The following is a 14,534-nucleotide window of genomic DNA, read 5'->3' as shown; positions in this document are numbered from 1 at the left end:
AAGATACACACAGATTTTGAAATATCAATGAAAACAGACTTAAAAACATTAAACATAACCGAATTATCAAGATATAGCTACAAACCAATAGCCTTTTAAAAGCAATGTACCCAATGACGCAGGTGGCGCTGTGGGTTAAACTACAGAGCCTTGGGCTTGCTGATCAGAAGGTCAGCGGTCGAATCCCCGCGATGGGGTGAGCTCCCGTTGCTCGGTCCCTGCTTCTGCCCACCTAGCAGTTCGAAAGCACAAAGTGCAAGTAGATAAATAGGTACTGCTCCGGCGGGAAGGTAAATGGCGTTTCCATGTGCTGCTCTGGTTCGTCAGAAGTGACTTAGTCATGCTGGCCACATGACCCAGAAGCTGTATGCCGGCTCCCTCGGCCAGTAAAGTGAGATGAGCATGAAATAAGCAAAAATCTGCCCTTATTCCCTTATGGGGTACACAAGAGCCCATCGGTAGGAGAATATATCGGTAGGAGGCCAACCAGAGAAGATTGAGAGGCAAAGTCTTTATTGAACTGTTGCAACAGGATCCTTCCACTCACGCAGGAGAACAAAAGAAGGAACCCAGAACAAAGGCATGGCCGCCCTTATACAGACATTTGAAATTTTTCCTGCTGGAGTTCAAGACCACCCCCAGAAACATCATACATACGTCACGGAAGAGGGGTGTATCCCAGAACCACCTTCCCCAATACATCATACCTACATCACAGAAAAAGTGGTCTCCAACAAATTTCAACAGAAATCTGAGAAGTTTGTTTTTCTCCTGCCTGCCAATTTATATCATAATGTCTTGTCTGATTGCCTTTCCTGGGTAGCCAGGCCATTCCTTTGAGATGATGATTACTTAATTTCCGAGACAATGGGAAGGTTCCCTCACCCCCTTCCTCCTTGCAGAGAAACATTTGGTAAACATTTGGTCAGTTTTGAGTGTCAAAATGGTGTCAGGACTGTCTGACTCAGACACGTGGCCTTGTTTGCTTGGCACACTTATGAACATTTACTATATATATATATATATATATATATATATATATATATATACATCCGCGACTGGACCTAACAGTCAGGGGTCCCTTTACCTCTACCTTTACCCAATGAAATTCCATTTCTTTGTAGGCTTGCCTGTGAAAAGGAAGTTTAAGCAACATTTAAAAGAAGCCTGCCCAGTGAAGGTGCCTGCAGTACAGAGGTTATGTGGCACTTGTGAAAAGTACCAGTTCCAGAGATGGGAGTTGGGCAGCCCAATCCTTCAAGCTATTGAGGGCCCCTCTAATTTGGCTGAGTAACAAACCAGAAGTGCAGATTTAAATGCTCCTTGATGGTGTTGAGGGGAAGGATGTAGAGAAACAAGCATCTCCCTCTTCCTATTGCTGGAGGAATCTCTGTGAAAACAAGACCTAACATTGGGTATGTTTTGGCTACAATGAACTTAGTTGAACATTGAGGAAATGAGCTTCCTCTGCCTCCTCTCCGCCCCCGCCCTCTCAAATCGGTCCGTTTCCTATTTCTGTGAGAAAACACACACACATAAAGAGGCAAGTAAGTTTCAATTGGAAGCAAGCGTGCAGATAGAGATATTCGCTCTGCCTGCAACTAACTTGCTGCACCACAAAAACAAACGGTCCCCCCCCCCTTCTCTAGGCGTAGACAATGAAGTCACCTCTCCACAGCGTCCTGGTGTTGCATCTGATGGGAATCTTCACAGGAGACAACCAGGTATGAAAAGGCACCTTGGAGGTTGGAGGAGGGAGCAAAGGTGGGCTTCAGTCCAGAATTTAATCTTAAATCTGGAGTTTAAAACTTTCAAAAATAGTGTAGAAACAGACTGAAGGACACTCCTTCCTTGGAGGTTTTATAGCAGGGATGTCAGGGATGCCGTATAACCTTGACCTGTGACAGGAGCCTCCATCGCAAAGTTTCACCTTCCCAGCCTCTTCTCATGCTAAGCTGCTTTCCCATCTTATTCTTTTCTGCTTGAGGTCTCCCCTTACTCCAGCCCAAGACAAGACCGTTTTTTAGGCAACGAGTTAACGCTTGACATGTCCCTGGATTCCTTCGATGACCAATACGAGGGCTGTGAACAGACGATGGAGAAGGAGATTGCACGGCTAAACCAAACCGAGTTCCTCAAAAACAAAATTTATGCCGAAACCTGGAAATCAGCAGTTGGATTTAACGAGGGCAGTGAATGGCCCAGAAACCTCAAGCCAGAGTACGCTGCAGCAATCATGGCTTATACCTTTGATTCCCCCAAGTTGTATCCTGATTTCAACGCAGCTGTAAGAAAAGCTGGGAAATCCAAGGAACATTACTGGAATAATTTCGACTTCAAGACCTTCCACTTTCTCCTGACCAGAGCCCTTCAGGATCTGAGTACCTCCAGCCCCCCCTGCTACAAGGTGTTTCGTGGGGTCAGGAATATCCGCTTCAGTGCTAAAGTTAGGGATACAGTCCGTTTCGGGCAATTTGCATCCACATCACAGAAAGAGGGGATTGCCCATTTTTTCGCTGGGCAGCCTGTGGCCAAAACCATCTTTGAGATTTACACTCGTTATGGGGTTCTCATCAGCGAATTTTCTGTCTTCCCCAATGAGGACGAGGTTCTGATCCCACCCTACGAGCAGTTCAGGGTGGTAAGTTCCAGAAAGGATGAGGATGGTACAACTCGCATACAGCTCTACTCTGCTGGAAAATTCAGCAAATACAACTGTGTATATGCAAGTGGTAAGAACCAAAGCAATTACTCCTGGGATCATAGAATAGCATAGTTCCTTCCTTCCTTCCTTCCTTCCTTCCTTCCTTCGAATGGAAGAGGGATAACTGTCATTAGTCATACTCAGAGCAGACCCATTGATATCAGTAGATTTAAGTCAATTTATTTCATTGCTCCCACTCTGAATATATCTAATGTTGGATGTCAAATCCCTAATATAACGAAGGAAGAACAGCATCAAATAGCAGGGTTAAAATTTAGTTACAAAGCAGAGCCAAAGAAAGCAAACTTCTAACAGGAAAACTATATACAGTAGTTGTTAAAACAAATTTATTGAAAGATGAACCCTGTCTGCCCAATATTGGAATTGTAAAATAGCAGATCATATATCTCCTAATTTATTCACTACAAGTTAACTTTCTACCCAGATGCCCTTTTCTAAAATGATTCATCCAGTTTCTCCTTTATTGTCCTTCAACTTTGAATTTTCTTTTGTATTTGGTAGTTACCCTCCTTTTATTGAAAATTAATATAATATGAAAAATCAATTAAAAAATATTTTAAAAGCACAGGAGAGTGAAAAAAGGCATTTGTCTGTCACCAACAGGACAATAAACTAGGTCCACCCATGCCACAGTCATGTCCCTGTGAGAGCAAGTCACAGGGGGCAAATGGTCGCAGGCGTCTTAGAATCATAGAATCCTAGAGTTGGAAGAGACCACCAGGGCCATCCAGTCCAACCCCCTGCCAAGCAGGAAACACCATCAAAGCATTCCTGACAGATGGCTGTCAAGCCTCTGCTTGAAGACCTCCAAAGAAGGAGACTCCACCACACTCCTTGGCAGCAAATCCCACTGTCCAACAGCTCTCACTGTCAGGATGTTCTTCCTAATGTTTAGGTGGAATCTTCTTTCTTGCAGTTTGAATCCATCCAGGTCTTAGCCCACCTGCCCTGCCTGTCCCTTTCCTTCCAAGTCCAGAAAGGTTGTGGGTGGGCTTCCAAGCCAATGTATTTTAGGACCACCTCTTCCCATATATACCACCCAACCCCACATCCTCAGATCTGCAAAGCAGAGCTGCTCTTTGCTCTGGTTTTTTGACAGAGGGGAGAGAACGGTGAAGTTGTATTTGTAGTAGAAAGGAAAGCATTCCATAGGATGGGGACCACCGTGGTGCTTCTTTCCCAAATGGGATGCAGGGGGTTGGACTAGGCGACCCCCAGAATCCCTTCCAGCGCTACAATTCTATGATTCTAAGGCTTCAAGTTACAAGAAAGGAAATTCTGGCTAAACACCCGGAAGACCTTTCTGACAGTAAAAGCTGTTTGACAGTGGAATGGACTCCCTTGGGAGGTTGTGGATTCTCCTTCCTTGGAGGTTTTTAAGCAGAGGTTGGATGGCTATCTGCCAGGGATGCTTTAGTTGAGATTCCCGCATTGCAGGGGGTTGGACTAGATGACCCCTGGGGTGACTTCCAACTCTACAATTCTATGATATTATGAGCCCCCACTGCTGATCATTTTTAACTGCTAGGAGAAACCCAGGACTTTTGCAAAAGGGTTCCTAGATTTATTACTTCTCCCTAATATAGAATGAGATAGGTGTTGCAGGTTTGCCATATGTCCTCCTTTTCCAGGACACGTCCTCTTTTTCATGGGTAGAGAGCGATGGAAAACTGGAAGTTGGCAAATGTGTCCCCTATTTTTAGAGGGCTAACAGTGCCCTATATCTGGGGTGGGGAACCTCAGGCCCAGAAACTGAAGGAAGATGTCTCAGGACTCTCCCTTGGCCACAGCCCTTTGCCTTCTGCAGTTCCACTCCTCACTGGCTCAGCTCTGCAGCCTCCTCACATACTTTTCACGGTGTGGAATGTGTTCATGGGGTGCAATAATGCCGAGAGAGAGACGGGGGTGGGGGGTAGTAGATGACCCCTTTTGGAGCATGAAGGTTAATACTACATGAGTGACTAATGTTGTGATTCTTGTTTCAGGTGGGAACCATGAGGATGATGCTGCGGACCAGGGGTCACCAAACTTTTCTGTCCTTGTTTGGACGCTGATCTTCTGGGCATTTTGTGCAACGTTCTGCATCTGAGGAAGAGGGAAAGAGTGGCTTCAGGATCACTTACATCCATAACCACCTGCGCTTGATTACATTATGAAAATATATGCTGCTGTGGGGGGAGGTCAGGAAATAAGAATGTGTCAATAGGTAAAGAGAGGCAAAAAAAATATTTAGTTCATTTAAATATATATATGTATATGTATGTATCCCTTGTAGCCTGCCTTTCCCTTAAGGAGACAGAGGTGGCACACAAGGTTTTTCTCATTTTGATCTGCAAAGCAACATTGTGCTCTAGGATTGAGAGGCAATGACCTCTCCAAATCAGCTGCGTTGATTGATTCCTGCCTAATCTCTTTACCTTTGCTTTGCTAGTGCAGTTTCCTATTGCTTCCATACAATGCTCATAGTTCTGTAGTTGAATTGCAAACATTTCCATATGTATTATTAGCACTGTGCTTTTACTATGTTAAAAATTTGCCACTTTTCGTCATTTGCCAGTTATTCTTCATAATTTTCCAAATCGTTGCCTTTTTCATGTGGCTTGCTATAAAATAGCAAAAAGGAATGTGTTGTGAGCAGTGCAGGCCGAGTCCTCTCTCTGCTGATTTTGAACTCCAGAGATTGCTTCCTTGTGGTCATTTCTTTCAACTCACTTTCCTGGAATTGAGGTGAATAAAAATAGAGAAGCCCAGAAGGATCCAAATTCAACAATTTATTCTAAATTTTCACAAAAAAGTATGAGTGAATTTCCACCATGAGTTTGGGACAATAAATTCTCACCAAGGTATGCCCTCCCCATTGGAGTTTTTCCTGTGCCGAGAAGATCCCTTCCGCACACAGAGAACAAGCATAGCAGCAAACAGGCTTTCATCCACAATGCTTAGCATTCATTTAATTGTCTTATTGCATTTATATATCCAAACCCTATTCTAGTCTATCCATTACACAACAAAGACGGGGAGATTCATGCTTCATTTCCATTGCGTACGTGCTCTTCCTCCATGCCCCTCTCACATGCGCCCCTCCCGCTGCTCATCTTGTGACTTTCCAGTACTTTCCCAACCACTCCTTTGTTCTCCTGTCCTTGCTGACACGTGTTTCCCATCCTGATGTTGCCCGTCAGCGTGGCTTGCCAGGGCTGTTTTCCCAACCTTTGCAGAATCGACGTGGTTTGCCAGCGCCAATCCGACCATAATCCCTACATCACCCAGCTCTCAAGTTTGTAAAATACCGGTACTGTTAAGTTTTGCTGCAGTGGTTTTGACTGCTTCAAATGGGGGCTGTATAAATGTGTAGATAATGGGTCAATTACAATACAATAAACAATCATAACAGACTGTACAAATTATATAATGCCATATATTATGAAAATATCAAACATACAAATGATGTAGGTTGGAAGAGACACCTTGGAATGCAGTCCTGCATTGCTGTGAAGAATAAGCCCCTCTTGAGATGGCCATGCTGTAAGATCTGGACTCCCTCTATGTAGACTTAAGGTGTAAATATGTGTAATGAAACCCTATTTCTAAAGACATGGCGGTCTCAGTTCTCCAGAAGGATACTGACAAGCTGGAACGTGTCCAGAAGAGGGCAACTAAAATGGTCAAAGGCCTGGAAACAATGCCTTATGAGGAACGGCTTAGGGAGCTGGGTATGTTTAGCCTGGAGAAGAGAAGGTTAAGGGGGGATATGATAGCCATGTTCAAATATATAAAAGGATGTCATATAGAGGCGGGAGAAAGGTTGTTTTCTGCTGCTCCAGAGAAGCGGACACGGGGCAATGGATTCAAACTACAAGAAAGAAGATTCCACCTAAACATTAGGAAGAACTTCCTGACAGTAAGAGCTGTTGGACAGTGGAATCTGCTGCCAAGGAGTGTGGTGGAGTCTCCTCCTTTGGAGGTCTTTAAGCGGAGGCTTGACAGCCATCTGTCAGGAATGCTTTGATGGTGTTTCCTGCTTGGCAGGGGGTTGGACTGGATGGCCCTTGGGGTCTCTTCCAACTCTAGGATTCTAGGATTCTATGACATGAAACGCTCCCACCATATATTTCAAAATACCAGTAAACCCCAGTTCACCCATTAGCCCTTAGGGAAATTTCCAAGTGGTTGCAAAATAGCACAGAGCTTCCTTTTTACAATAAATACAATGGGCAAGTATTAGAAGCGAATGGTTCTGCTGACTCAAAAGGAGGCTGCAGAAGACACTGGCCTCCTTCCCCTGCTCTGCTTTGTGTTTGTTACCAATGAGAGGAAGCAGGAGAAAGTAGTAGTCATGTCAACTTATTGAGAGGGGAGGGGAAAGTGGAAATGAGAAGCATCAGGTGTGCAACGGATACCAGGTAGAAAGAGCTAAGTGATCTCAGAAAGGGAAGGGAAGGATGTTCCAGCTGCCTTGGAGCCAGGCCTCATAGACCAGCAGCTGCCAATATGTTTTCCAGGGGCACAATTGTGTCCTCGACACCTTCCCCTGGTGCACAGACTGCGCCACTGAACTCCCCATGCCCAGTGCCAGGGCCTGAGAGGGTTTTAGAGGCTCTAAGCATTTAAGAGGGACACAGGTGGTGCTGTGGTGTAAGCCACAGAGCCTAGGGCTTGCTGATCAGAATGTTGGCGGTTCAAATCCTCGCGATGGGCTGAGCTCCCGTTGCTCAGTCCCTGCTCCTGCCCACCTAGCAGTTCGAAAGCACGTCAAAGTGCAAGTAGATAAATAGGTACCACTCCGGTGGGAAGGTAAATGGCATTTCTGTGCTCTGCTCTGGTTTTGCCAGAAGCGGCTTAGTCATGCTTGCCACGTGACCCGGAAAAACTGACTGCAGACAAATGCCGGCTCCCTTGGCCTATAGAGCGAGATGAGCGCCGCAACCCGAGAGTTGTCTGCGACTGGACTTAACGGTTAGGGGTACCTTTACCTTTACCTTTAGGCATTTAAAAGATGTTGGTGCCCCCATATATATTATTTCAACTTATGAACAATAGGCTTATATTGATGGCCACCAACATGGATGACTTTAAAATAGAATTACTGATTTATTTATCGCACACCGGGCTTGTCCACCCTGCCTAGAAAACACCAGTCTGAGCAGCCCCCCCCTTTTCACACTCCTCTCCAATGGAGCACCCCTTCTTCTGCTCTAAATCAGAGCAAACATCAATCCCTGGGAAACACGATTGACATTTGCTCCGACTGAGCGCCAAGGAGAGGGTTTCCTGTGGAGAGGCAGCAAAACAAGGGGAAGTGTGGGTAAGCCACGGAATTCCATGGATCCAGAATGTTAAACCTGGCTTAGGCTTAAGGAGGTTGTGAAGGGAAGGGTGAGGAAGGTCATGAAACAGTGCGATGCAGAGGATGTGCAATAATGATGGGAGAACACAAATTATCCTGCTGTGTTTATTGACGATACTGCTTCCGTTTACATTGGAGGACGAGATCTTCCTGCTCCTCCTCTGCCTTCTTTGGAAGCTTCTCCGGAGGAGAAATACGAGCTCACTGTAGAAGTAAATGCCTGTTGGAAACAAACCCACAAGTGATTGGTGTGGAGTCAAGAGAAAGGGGAGAAGATGTCAAGGGGGAGAAGGAGGGGGGGAGTTCTCAAATAAGCAAGAATTTATCCCCCCCTTTAAGCTCATGGGAAGGACCTCAAACATCAATTGACCCAACCTCACAATAGGGAGCCACTCCCAGCCTCTGCTTAAAAACCTCTAATGAAATAGCATTCATGGGAGGATGAAATGAGGTGTGGGGAGGAGAACAATGTGTGTCACCTTGAACTCCTTAGAGGAACAGGTGGGATATAAATGCATTAAATTAATGAATTCCTCCCCAGGAACAAAGTTCTTCCTAATGTTTAGTCTAAATCATTTTCCCTTCTACCTTCAAGCTGTTTGTTTAGCTCTTACCCTCTGGAGCAACTGAAAACAGCCCTGTTCCATCCCCCTTTTCCAAGTTTGAATTTGGCTACCATGTAAGTCATCAGCAATTGGAAAAGACAAGGGCCCCATTCTTTTCTTTGCACCCTAACTCCACCACCTGATGTTTCGATTTCTTCTTCTTCTGCCCTTTGGGGATTTCTCCAGCCTTCATTTCATCTTCCACTGGTTCCCCTGCTGCTATTTGCTTTGAAGTCTCCCCAGGATTCCTTCCATCTGACCTCAGTGACATCTCCCTCGGACGCGGCTTGAGATATGGCTGGTCCCTGTTCTCCTGAACCACCTTCTCAATGAGACACAGCAGCTCTTCCGCCTGACTGGCCCTTTCCTCTCCCGTCCCTCTGTTGTTGAAAGAGCAGCAACGGCCCTTGCATTTTCTCACCAATTCCTGCAGGGCTCTGTTTCCAGACAACTCTGTGTACTCCACTAGACCTGTCTCTAGCTCTCCTTTGCGGGTGAACAAGACGATCATGTACTTTGTGGCCTCTGGGCCAAAGACCTCCTCCACCCTCTTGGCGGCCACAGTGTGTTCCTCGGCGAAACGGCCGGCCTGCGTCACAAACACCAGGGTGTGGGGACCTGGCTCACAGAGAGAGAGGCACTTCTGGACTTCCAGAATATCATGCTGTGTTTGAGGACAAGCATCAAAAATGTTCGGAGTGTCAATGACGACAACTTGTTTCCCCATCCACTTCTCTGCTCGGACCTCTCTGCTGCAAGTCTGGGTCACTGGCTTCGGAGAGAGTTTGGACTCAAATATCTTCTTCTTCCCCAGAAGGGTGTTCCCTGTGGCACTTCTCCCTCCACCAGACTTCCCAACAAGAACGACCCGCACTTCTGAATCCTTGTGGGATCGACTCCCAGGCTCTGTTGGGAAGGAAGAAGGAACATTAACCACACTCCCCCTTCCTCCAGGCCTCCCAGGCACAGTCCTCGGGTTATAGCTCTGTGTCCAATGACCTGGTCTTGGTTTCCCCAAGAAAACCTGCTCTTTATTTTATTTTTAAAAGAATTTATTAGATTTTCCAATTAAAAAAAAACCAATTAAAGCCAATACATTATAATACATGGTTAAACACTCCAGGCTCCCCCCTCTACCACCGAGGGGAGCAATACACACCAAACCCCCCTCTCACAGAGGTAGCAAAAATCATTTTACATTTAACCACATACTTTCCAAAGCACAGCACGCTGACCCTCCTCCCGGGTCAGTCAATTAAATTCCAATCTTTATTCCTTTACAATGACTTCCTCAGTCCTCCTCTTACTGATTTCTAAATTATTACATAGTTGCAGCTTTATTTACCTTTAAACTCTAATTTAAAATCCATCTCATCATTTTACCTATTGAACATTTCTCTACCTCCGCCTCAAAATACTTCTGTAATTTCTCATTATCTTAACCAAAATTTTTCATATTGCCCATGCACCTCCCTCCCTTATGGTCCCAGAGTTTATCTTTCAAAACATTGTCTGTTATCGCAGTGTCCATATCCAATTGTCATAACCATAATGAAATACCATTTCGTTTTAAAATTCTGATATTTTACCCGATACCCTCCCTTTCAAAGAACCCGGCCCATGAGACATAAAAAAGAAAATCCTGTAACTGTCCAACTAATCGCAGGTCTGTAGTCTTTTCACAATCCAGTGGCAACAGGAACCAGTCTTTAACACTGTTAAATTCTTCTTGCCTAAAGGCTCCAATTGATGTATCCTGTTCCAGCTCCTCTTTTTCAGCATTGTCACTGTTTCCTTCTTCCTTATCCTTCTGTTCCAATGTAAAGTCCTCCAAGTTGTCCACAGTCTCAATCTCCAATTCTTTATGTGCCAATTGTGCAATGCTGTTGATTCCCACGGCTACTTGCTGCAAAAGTTCCAAAGCTTGCTTTACAAACTGCGAGGACAGTTTTCCTTTTGTCATTTCAAGGTCGAGCTTCAAGTTGCTAGTCACAACAATTTATTTCTTGCTACGTAGATCCTTACTGCATAAGTACACCATTTTTATTTTTAATCATTGCCAAATTTGTAATATCCACTCCATCTGGACCTCCGGGAAAGAGGAAAATAGATCCAATCCACTTTTAAAACTAAAAACACTCTTACAAAAGTCTCTTTGTTTCAATCGCATTGAAAATAGCTTCAGTTACAAAGTCGCACTGTCTCTTAATCTCAGCAGAGAGGGATTGACTTCCGTTTTTAGAATCCCCTCCGAAGCCAAATCAAATCAAATTACTTACAGTTTTCTCTTCAGATTTGTCCATTTGTCCATTTTTTATTTACTTGGAAGAATTGAAACGCTGTAGCCCCTCAGTATCGCAGCTTCGTGCAGGCAGGGAAAGCGGTATGTTCGATTTGCCGGGGCTCCACTCCCTCGCTCTCGGGGGCTAAAAACAGAGCCTTACCGGGGAGGGAGGAGCACCCTTCTGGCACCCGCCGGACGACCATGCCCCCCAAACTCTCGATTTGGGGTTCCTTGGGGGTCTTCTGCGCTGTAGAAGACACCCCGTCCCTGCCGCACTCAGGTTTGCTCAGCCGAGCGAAACCTGCGACTGATGGCGGCTCCGCGCTCAACCGGAAGTGAAAGGGCTCCCTCTTTTAGACCCCCACTTCTGGGTCTCTACTGCTCCTGGCTCTTAGTCAGCACATGGCTCACGCTTTACAGAGGATGGAGCCCACAAGTAGAAAGTCTGAGACTTTCTTTTCACTGTAACCATCAAGATAAAGCCTGCCTTCAGATTACTGCTGTGAACTGAATATGAGTAAAACTTTATTCTTATTTTCAAGAAGTCTGTGTTGTGCTATTCTAATTTTAAGAGGGAAATAAAGGGGAAATTCACCAGGAAGAGTCCAGTCTGCACAAGCCTCTAATGAGTCAACTGCTTCCAATAAGTTGCAAAAGGGGAACGTGCTCTGCTGTTTGCTCACTAGCTTGAGTGAGGAAGGATTGTATCCAAGCAATATATCCTCTCCCACCCTCCTAAACATTCCCACAGTTCATATGGGGAGAGGCAGCCTTGATGTACTGTGATCGTGAGCTGCTTAAGGCTTTAGGGGTCAAAACCAGCACTTTGAATTGGGCCTGGAAACTAATTTGCTCCAACAAGTCGTGTCCCAATGAGCAACCTGGCCACTGAATTCTGCAGCAGCTGAAGTTTCTGAACCACCTTCCAAGGCAGCCTCACATATAATGACTGTAGTAATCTAACCTAGAGGTTACCAAAGCAAAAGCAACCTAAGTTAGGCTAGCCTTGTCCAGATGCAGTCTTAACTCCCTTCTCGTCCTCCATAGGAAGTGTAACTCCATCAAGAACAGGCCATCTCCCAGGGAACCACCCACTAACAGTGCCTCAGACTTATCTGGACTGAGCTTCAGTTTGTTGGCTCTGATCTGGTCCATTACCAAGGCAAGACAGGTTTTTGTGCAGCTCAAGGTCATCCATTGCATGGGAGATGGCCCCCTTGTTCTGTGCCCCATTGGGTCAGTCCCACCCCTCCCCACCTGAGCCGCCTGTCCCAAACGGCAGCCACAATATCCCAGCCCATGATAGGAGGATTCCTGGAGTCCATTCAAGACTGCAGAATCAGCAGCAGAGTAAGCAGAGAAGGCAAAACATTGATTACAAATGCCAGTGAGCTGCTGTGTGGCACCTGCAACACTCCCAGTTCCAGGCATCAAAGTGGTTCAGTGGGCATATATGGGACACAGGGGTCATGCAGGTAAGCTTGTCCCAAGATGTTAAGAGCTTTATATCTTAAGACAATCATAACCTTTGGGATTTAGTGTCAGGAGTATAATGTATTCCTGGACACAGCAGAGTTAGACGCAGCCTTTCTGGAAGCTTCTGGCTGTTGTGAAATTGACTAGACAGCTCAACGCAGGAACTCAGCAACTCACTGGATAACTATATGCAGTATTTATTGATTGAAGCAACTAGCATCCATAAGTTACTATTTACAGACTTTACAAAATAAAAGAAACAAAACATAAAATCTTTTCCTCTCTCTGTCTCTCTCTCTCTCATCAACCTAACGCCACACACCAGCACCTACCACACCCTCTCAGAGAAAGCTGAGTTCTTTAAGTACTCCACTGACCAATCACAGGTGCTTGCTAATGGTCAGAGAGAGAGCAATCTGGGCTTTCTGCCAACTACTAATTGCTTATAGATAACAGCTGCATTTCCTTTCTGCAGTAGGTCACTGAAATCTCTAACACCCCCTCACAGCTGTTTATCGTAGCAATTAACTCCTGTGCATATACAGAGTTCTTTTAACTCACTTCATCAAGCAAACCCAAACTTTTACACATTTGTTTGTTCTTCACTTTGTTCAATGGCTTTGTTAACACATCGGCAACATTCTGATCACTTGGTACATAGATACATGAAATTAAATTGTTCTGTACACTGCATCTTACATTTTGATATTTCACTGACACATGTTTTGAACGTGACTTAAAACTTTCAGTATTACTCAAAGCAATGCACGCTTGATTATCAATGCAAACTTGTATTGGCTTTTCACAGTTTACATTCAGATCTGTTAACAATTGCTTGAAATACGTCAATTCAGAACATAACGCACTTAACGATGCGAATTCTGATTCTGTCGAAGAAACACTCACTATACTCTGTTTTCTTGACTTCCAGCCAATTAAAGCCCCTCCAAACATAATGACCAAACCTGTAACAGATTTCCTATCCGGTAAATTTCCCCAGTCACTATCTGAATAACAATGTAACAGTTCATCTCCTGCAGAACTAAGTTTTAACACATGGCCAATTGTTTGTTTCAAATACCTTAGCAAAAATTTCACTGCTTTCCAGGCATTAAGCGATGGCTTTGATACCTGCCTGCTAAGTATTCCCACTGTGTAACTTATATCAGGTCTTGACCATTGACTCAGAAACATTAAACTTCCAATTGCTGACTGATATAACTCAGGATGTTCAAACATAGGACTTTCATCTGTGTGAAGTGATTTAATGAATCCTAGTTCCATAGGAATAGCAGATCCTTTACAGTCTTGCATGTTATATGTTGCCAGAAGCTGTTTAATTTTGCTCTGCTGACTGATTAAACAACTCCCATCCTTTGCCCAGCACACTTCCAGACCTAGATAAGACTTAATTGAACCAAGATCTTTCACTTTAAACTTTTTGGATAGTTGTGCAGCAAATGCTTTAGTTTGTTTGTCTGACTTACTCATGTGTAATAAGTCATCAACATACACAAGGCAATACTCTTGTTTGTCACCAGTTCCACGCACGTAGACACAGTTATCAGCTACACTTTGTCGAAATTGGAATGAAATTAAAGCTGCATGTAAACATTTATTCCAAGATCTCGCGGCCTGCCGGAGACCATAAAGAGCTTTATTGAGTTTTAACACTCCGTTACCCGTCTCATACCCGGGTGGCTCAGCAAGATAAATGTCTTCATTCAAAGGTGCATGTAAATATGCGGTTTGTACGTCAAAATGGTTGACTTTAAGCTTTCGCTTCGCTGCTATGGCTAGCAGTAACCTGACACTCTCACTTTTAGCTGTAGGTGCAAAGGTTTCATCAAAGTCTAAACCAGGCTTTTGAGAAAAACCTTGCGCTACTAAGCGAGCCTTGTATTTGTATCCTCCTGTGACCAAAGGTTTAAGTTTGTACACCCACTTGCACCCAATCACCTTCACTCCCTTAGGTGTTGCCACAGGTGTAAACACCTCATGCTCATTAAGAGATGCCATTTCTTCATTCATGGCTTGTTTCCACAAATCTGCCTGTTGTTGTGGTAATGCCAAAACTTCCTGGAAACTTTGAGGCTC

The 14,534-nt window shown here is 44.7% G+C and overlaps 2 protein-coding genes across 2 annotated transcripts in view; one reads left to right on the top strand and one right to left on the bottom strand.

Annotated features, from left to right (window-relative positions):
• Window positions 1-1,660: 1,660 nt before the first annotated feature.
• LOC117055469 (GPI-linked NAD(P)(+)--arginine ADP-ribosyltransferase 1-like) lies at window positions 1,661-4,814 on the top strand. The gene is made up of 3 exons (XM_033165004.1): window positions 1,661-1,724; window positions 1,988-2,732; window positions 4,711-4,814. The coding sequence occupies exons 1-3, from the start codon at window positions 1,698-1,700 to the stop codon at window positions 4,812-4,814; spliced, it is 876 nt and encodes a 291-aa protein (XP_033020895.1). The 5' UTR covers window positions 1,661-1,697.
• Window positions 4,815-8,759: 3,945 nt separating this feature from the next.
• Window positions 8,760-14,534, bottom strand: part of LOC117055468 — a 33,517-nt gene continuing 27,742 nt past the window's right edge. Inside the window, exon 5 of the mRNA XM_033165003.1 lies at window positions 8,760-9,583. Within this exon, the coding sequence (XP_033020894.1) occupies window positions 8,760-9,583 (824 nt within the window). The remainder of the gene's footprint in view (window positions 9,584-14,534) is intronic.

Source organism: Lacerta agilis, chromosome 12, assembly GCF_009819535.1.
Source record: "Lacerta agilis isolate rLacAgi1 chromosome 12, rLacAgi1.pri, whole genome shotgun sequence".
Classification (NCBI taxonomy): Eukaryota; Metazoa; Chordata; class Lepidosauria; order Squamata; family Lacertidae; genus Lacerta; species Lacerta agilis.
This window is presented reverse-complemented; position numbering and strand designations above follow the sequence as displayed.

Excerpts from the sequence above, each read along its gene's own strand:
- LOC117055469 (XM_033165004.1), top strand. The coding sequence starts at position 1,698 with ATGGGAATCTTCACAGGAGACAACCAG. Across the intron at positions 1,725-1,987 it reads TCTTCACAGGAGACAACCAG|GTCTCCCCTTACTCCAGCCC; the intron begins GTATGAAAAGGC and ends TTTCTGCTTGAG. Across the intron at positions 2,733-4,710 it reads CAACTGTGTATATGCAAGTG|GTGGGAACCATGAGGATGAT; the intron begins GTAAGAACCAAA and ends TTCTTGTTTCAG.